Source organism: Echeneis naucrates, chromosome 12 (genome assembly GCF_900963305.1).
Source record: "Echeneis naucrates chromosome 12, fEcheNa1.1, whole genome shotgun sequence".
NCBI classification, from domain to species: Eukaryota; Metazoa; Chordata; class Actinopteri; order Carangiformes; family Echeneidae; genus Echeneis; species Echeneis naucrates.
The window spans coordinates 6128208-6135306 of record NC_042522.1 but is presented as its reverse complement, the minus strand read 5'-3'; the positions used below and the strand labels follow the sequence as shown (position 1 = coordinate 6135306).

Sequence of the window (7099 nt, the reverse complement as noted above, 5' to 3'; positions counted from 1 at the left end):
GTTGTCTCAATCCAGTTTCTGTAAAATATTTATGATAATTTTATGAATAAATTAATGTGTAATTAGCACCAAGAATATACTCTTAACATCCCTAGTATTAAGAATATCGGTAATATTAGGCAACTATAACATTGTATGCAGTTTTCAGGTAACATGGAAAAAAAATGTCCATCAGAGGTAAAGGATTATTACATTTAAAACGTTTCGAAGATTAATAATGTTGTACAGGAGTTGTGCTATATTGACCCATTATTATTTTTCCTCAATCTGTCCCAGCAGGCCTCACGACAGAGGCCGCAGCTGCACTACAGAAAGTCATTTCTGATTAACTCCCGTGTTGTTTCCCCATTAATCACAGCGCAGTTGTGCAGTCAGTAATCTCCTTAACTAATATTATTGTCATGCCTTCTTATCAAAGGGATCTGTAATATACACAACAACAACAACAATCAGAGTCGTGGACGTTCATAGTTTCACACCTTTACTACTACTCAACTACAAAGAGCAGTTGGTTTCGATACACAACGACCTTGTCACATTAAAGTGTGTGAGCGCTCCCGTGGATCACACACGCCCTTCAGCCATCTGAAGCTTGACACATCCCTTCAAACGGACGTCAGGACGGGAGGTGTGTAACTATAAAACAGGGTCTCAGGATCCCACCTGGAGCATTTGGATTTACATCTGGAACAGACAACACACACACGCACACACACTTGGAATTATGAAGGGACGAACGGTGGATTTCTTTTTTGCGCTTCTTCTGCTGGTGGATTTGTCTCTGGGTCTGGTCGGGCATCCCTCCAGACGTCCCCTGCAGCTGCAGCAGACCAACAGGCTGCCGCTGTACATGATGCAGCTCTACCGGACCATGCTGACCGAGGACCGGGCCAGGCCTCCGGCTGCCAGCGTTCCCCAGACCAGGACGGAGGACAACCCTAGCCTGCACGACGCCGACTCTGTGACCAGCCTTTTAGCTAAAAGTGAGTATTCAACAGGAAAAATAATATATAGCCTACTTTTTAGTTTTTTTTTCTACGGTGTGGCTCTGCCTCGCTATAGCGTTTTCCCATAATAATCAAGCTGGCTTTGTTATTACATTTAAAACTGCAGGCTAGTCTGTATGAATGTACACTTGACTCAAATAGTAAATCCCATGATTGGAATTTTTTTCAGGTTGAATTTGACATTCACTTATCAAAATATGGGTGTGCTAATTCATTACACACACTATAATTTAATCATTTGTCTAATCAAACTTGACTTGATGCTTGACGAATGTAATTTAAGTCTTATGCAAAACCCAGGATGGGTAAAAGCTGGAATGTTCATGAGATACATAAATGACAGGCGTTGTAGTCGGTCTCATGATGGTAACCAATTTTCTTTCTTACAATGTGTTTCAGGCTGCCATCAGACTGCCCAGAGGTGGTCTGTCACCTTTGACATGTCCTCCATGTCTGCACATGACAATGTCCAGCTGGCTGAACTTCGCATCCGCTTGCCTGCTTTCTCAGCGTCTTCCCAGGCCTCAGTGGACATCTACCACTCCCACAGGGAGCGGAACAGGCTCTTCCTGGGCCGCCTTAGAGCTCATCCCAGTTCATTGATGTCCCCCTCCTCCTGGAAGGTGTTCAACATGACTGAGATGCTCAGCCGCTGGCTGCAGCAAGAACACGTCACACAGGGTGTGGAGGAGGAGAAGGCTGAGGAGGAAGAAAGAGAGGGAGTAGAGCATCCTACAGCTGATAGGGTCATGATGGTGGTCTTCTCAAGGCACAGCCCTGACAGCCAGCGAATGCCAACACTCATCCACACAGCAGAGCACTCTAAGTATGTCAGCCTGGACAGGGAGCGAGGATCAGGCTCCAGGATGAGGGTGCACAGAGCCAAGAGGCATTATGAAAGCCAGCAGCAGAGACGGAGAGTAGCCGGAGCTGTCCCTGCTATGAAACACACAGAGGATAAGATTGGCCCTCTTTGCAAGAAGGTGGACATGTGGGTCAATTTCGAGAAACTTGGCTGGAGTGAGTGGATCGTTTATCCAAAACGGTACAACGCCTACCGCTGTGAAGGGAGCTGCCCTACACCAGTTGATGAGTCCTTCACCCCAACCAACCATGCATACATGCAGGTAAGGCTGAATTTTTACTTACAGCTCTTTCTGTTTTAAGCTATAATCAAAAGTGATATATAATTATTAATAATTCGACTTGAATTCTCCACTTGGACACTTAATCTTATCTACCTTTTTCTTCTCTTTCTTTATCCAGAGTCTTCTGAAACTTCACCACCCGGACAAGGTGCCATGTCTGTCCTGTGTGCCAACACGCCTGGCACCACTTTCTATGTTGTACTACGAGAATGGGAAGATGGTCATGAGGCATCACGAGAACATGGTGGTTGAGGAGTGTGGCTGCCACTGAGCAAAAGATTCGCCAACCTTTTAAAAAAGGTTGGAAGTCATAGAAATACCCGTGTCCACTGAGTCACAGGCCCAGAGCTGAACTACTCAGAGGCACAAAGTGGATCCAGATCCACAGGCACTTTACAGACAAGGCTGCTGCTGTGATGCAGGACATGAAAGAAGGGAATCACTACATATCCTGGACACTGGCCTCTAAATTATGGCTTTAAAAAATGAAAAGCTATGAATTGTTATTATTTTCTGTTCAAGATTAGGTGACTGCCATTTTTGCTTTGGATAGCAAGTAGATCAGCTACAAATCAAAGTGGAAGGGACTGATGATAGCAAAAGTCTGATCCAGTCAAGTTTGACACAAAAGCAGTTTGGGTCATCAACTGAAGCACTATAGACATTTTACAGCTGTACACACAAGGATTTATGCACAAGCTGTTTACTTATCCTTAGTGAGTTTAAAATTTAGCTGCCATAGAAATGACAAATGTAGATGTCATTATGATGTAAGCGCTTTAACTTTATTAAGATGTTTGGGCCACATTGAGCGATTTGTTTGTGTGATATGTACAGTAATAGAATAAATTATTCTTATCTTGGACATACACGTCAATGGTTTTCATTTATAATACTCAACCAAAAGGTTTGAATTAAGCTGATAAAGCTGCTAAAATACAAACATTAGACATTTTGTAGGCACACTTGAAACAGTTTGTGTTTTTCAATTTATTTTTTTTTTCCCCAAACAATGTTTTTATCATTTACAAGAAAAAATATGATAAAAAAGTGGCTGGTTCAGCTGATGTAAATCTATGCTTTAAAGTACACAGCAGCGTTATCGCAGAAAAAAATTATGGCATATCAAACATGGATGGAACTCAGTAGTGCGCTACACCAAGGTCAAACACCATTGTCAAATCTTGATTATTACCACAAAATTGTACAGAGTGATAGCTGTCAATAACATAAACATGTCTGACTTTTTACACGCAACACCATTTTCAGAAAAATTGATAAATGCATTGAAAATGACCTATCTCCTTATGTTGAGATAGTGATAAAAAAAAAAAAAAAAAATTCCAGGACCATCCCCGAAAATTAAACAAGTCCTTTTCTGGACTATAACCCAACCTTGCACCTTCGTGCAAATCTCATAATGTCATCTTTTTGTTGCTGTAACATTGAATATTTTAAAGGCCAACTTAAATCAAATCAATTAAATCACATGAAAATAATAGTGGTTTAATTGTGACAAGCGATTAACGCACTTGTCAAATATGACACTGCTAATACAAAACCATTAGTCAACAAACACTTGTACTTCAATTAGTGTTGCAGTGAAGGAATATGGCATTTAAACGCATTATGTTTTACAAAAAATATGTCTCTCATTTAAACAGATCTATCCCAATAAACATACAATAAGGATGATTATTATCCTTTTGGGTGAGTCTCCTCACATGTCCATCTCAAACTGGGCATCTTCTCCTTGAAAAGAAAAGACTGCAGTTTAGTAGAGGAACACACACAATCACAGCGGATACATGAACCATTGCAGCTCATCTAGTTTCTTTTCTACATTACAGACATAGTCACCTGGGCTCTCTGTTTGGAGGCTGCGGTCAGCTTTAGATGTCTGTTCTGGGTGGTTTGTGACGACAGAGTCGCTAGCTTTGAGCGGCCTGGTCACTCCTGGGATGTCGGGGAGTTGGGGAGGCGTGCGAGCCAGAGGAGACGTCCGACACTGCAGGAGGAACTTCCTGTCGTAGATTATTCTGGTACCTGCCAGTGGCAGCCGCAAAGTGAACCAACATTAGTGCTTTGCTCATTGTGGATATGTTGCTGTACTCTACATAAATAGCTCCTGTTATACAAAAAGTTACCACTGCATGAAAGCTCATACAAAAAAAAAAAAAAACAACAACAACTAAATAACATAAAAATGAACACTGGCTTTTAACAGAAAGTAGTAGAAAGATATGAAAACAACCCTATTATTAAAGTTTAACATTAGGGATTAACAGTTAACAATACTGTGGCTCAAACTTCTCCACAGTATTTAGTAACCATCAGTGTGTCTTCACTGCACTGTACACATACCCATGACCAATGGCCTATATATTTGTCATGGACATCAGTGACTTCAGCACACCTTCGGTGACCCAATTCTGTTTTATCTGTAAATCTTGCCCACCTGCTAATGTTACAGAACACAGTATCAGCCCTTGGAGACATGTGCACTCTCTGTCAACTTTCTCACAACAGCAAAAGGAAAACATGTTCCCCTTCACTTTTATCACCTTGGTGGAGATTTCCCAAGGCCTGCAGCCAGTAGATGTTTGAGTGTAACATCCAGTAAGTGGGCCAAACTTCTGTATGTGTTGATCAGCATGAAACTAGCTTTTCTGACATGTATTATATAGTGTCAAAATAAAATGTTATTCTCTTGAAATTAGATTTCTATGTCCAATCTGAGCTGATGTTACGCTGTGGAAATAAAACTAGCATTTGAACTGATAGTTTTTTAGGTTCCCACTTAATTTCCCTGCATTATAACCATTATTAATTCATACAAACAATTATATCAATTTCCAGTTTCTGTCATTTTGTGTAATGTAGAAACCTAAAACAGTCTTTACAACAGTCTGGTTGTAAAAGTTTTCTCATGTTTAGCAATTCTCATATATTAACGCACAAATATTTTGCATTTATAAAATATAGGTATTATTACCCGCTCCCTTCCTCAACTTGAATGTAACCACCGTGGCCCAATGTAGCCCACATTTAGTAAACATGTTGTTGGGCTGCAGCCCAACAACGACATGCTGTAATAACAAGACTATTAATAGATATGAGCAAGTACAGTCCTATATTTGACCCTTACAGTCCTTGATTGTGTAAGTAATATACAACCACAGGACACTGACGCTGAAGTCAGAGCTGGTCATAACTGACTGGTAAAAAGGCATTTTTAACTCACATTAACCTTCTGTCAACAAGTTGAGCCAATCACCTACAGGAGCCTTCGATGAGGGAAGCAGGCGTGGCCAAAATGCTGGCATGATAAACAATGTTCACATTTTCAAATATGAATTTTTTTTTAATACATTTCAAATATATATATATATATTTATTTATCTTTTTTTGTAGCAGACCTTTGCAGAAGTGAATGCTGAAAAAAACTGATGATAAGAACTTCTGAGGTGAAAATCTGAGGTGGAACATTTGAAGCAATTACAATGATAAGATCTAATCTTACCAGTTTCAAGCCTAACTTGCATTCTGCTTATCTCCATTCCTCCAACATGATTTGTCGTTATTGGTCCATGTTAACTAAGCATGTAAATGAATTAGAGAGATTATTAATCAACCATTTGTTGAGGAAATTATGCTATGATTATCAGCACATTATCTGCCACGCCTGATGCCAAGCATTCAAGAAATTACGTGGAAATGTAAAGACTAACCGACTTCTCAATCTGGATAAAAGAAAATATTCAACTACATAATGTAACTGTGAAGAGGAGAGAATGAATCAATGCTTTTAAATGATGACTTAAAGACTCCAGTCCTTCCACTGATCCATTAATCAGGCAGGAAAACAGTGACATGCTTCAGGTGTTCTGTTAAAAACAAATATAACACTATAAGACTAAAGCAAAAAGTTTGTGCAAAGTGCATGCAGCAAAAACACTTGTGGGCAGTAAAAGATCTGTAAAATCTACAGTCTGCAGGATATGGGTGCAAAGAACTGCTGTTATCCGTCACAAAGCACAGACACTATCAAACATTAACAGGAAAACATGATAGAGCTGTAGACGAGACAGAGAGTCTGACTCTCACATGCATTTCCTGTACAGTAAGCTGTTATATAAAGGTTGAGGGAACTTTAAGCTTTCCATTAGTTTTTCAACAGTAAAACACAACTTTGTATCTCTTTGATTTCCAAACCACCCACTTTCATGTTGTAAAGACAACACAGAACCTAAAGTCAACCCAGAGTACTGTGTAATGGGCTGGAGCAGGAATATCAGAGACATGTTAAGCTGGCTATTATTATATGACAGAAATGTTACTCTGATTTTCTGGGTCCACAGCCTGCCTTCAGATCAGGAACATTCTTTAAATCCAGTTTTCATTTCCATCTCTTTTTTGTTAATATGTTGCTGCGTATTTTTCTAACTCCTTCATGCTGACATCGTTACCTCCGGGCGTGGTGCTGAACAGAGTCCCCCCGGGGGTGGTGGAGTAATCCTGGGGCAGGTGGGCAGCATCGTGGATGGCGACCCGTCTAACGGCCGGGATCTCCCGGCTCCGGGTGGCCTGACCTCCCGCTGACATCTCTCACAACACGGGCTCGACTGGCGGGGAAGGCCGCTTGCAGGATCGCCGACAGCGCTGATGGAAGGTGAGGAGCCACAGCCCGACACAGGGAAATTTCCCAGTTACCTTGTGCCTCCACGTGGTGTGAAAACCCAAAACAACCCAGGGACTTCCTACAAAACAACACGTGGAGCGGAGAGCTGTGATTGGCTGACAGCGGGGGGCGTCACAGAAGGTGGAAGTTGTAGTTTTTTTTGGCTGATCTGCAGGCTCCCGGTGAACTACAGATAATGCAAACTAAAGAATGAGGATAACAATTCAATTTCGCACATTATTTAAAGCACTTCCAAATTAACA

The 7099-nt window shown here is 41.0% G+C and overlaps 2 protein-coding genes across 2 annotated transcripts; one reads left to right on the top strand and one right to left on the bottom strand.

The window, feature by feature from the left end:
- Positions 1-724: 724 nt before the first annotated feature.
- On the top strand, positions 725-2426 carry LOC115052346 (nodal homolog 2-A-like). Its single transcript, XM_029516415.1, has 3 exons — positions 725-983; positions 1407-2134; positions 2274-2426. The coding sequence occupies exons 1-3, from the start codon at positions 725-727 to the stop codon at positions 2424-2426; spliced, it is 1140 nt and encodes a 379-aa protein (XP_029372275.1).
- Positions 2427-3126: 700 nt separating this feature from the next.
- Positions 3127-6874, bottom strand: LOC115052153 (eukaryotic translation initiation factor 4E-binding protein 2-like). Its single transcript, XM_029516100.1, has 3 exons — positions 6625-6874; positions 4016-4201; positions 3127-3907 (listed from the first exon to the last, which is right to left on the bottom strand). The coding sequence occupies exons 1-3, from the start codon at positions 6758-6760 to the stop codon at positions 3876-3878; spliced, it is 354 nt and encodes a 117-aa protein (XP_029371960.1). The 5' UTR covers positions 6761-6874; the 3' UTR covers positions 3127-3875.
- Between the last annotated feature and the right edge of the window lie 225 nt (positions 6875-7099).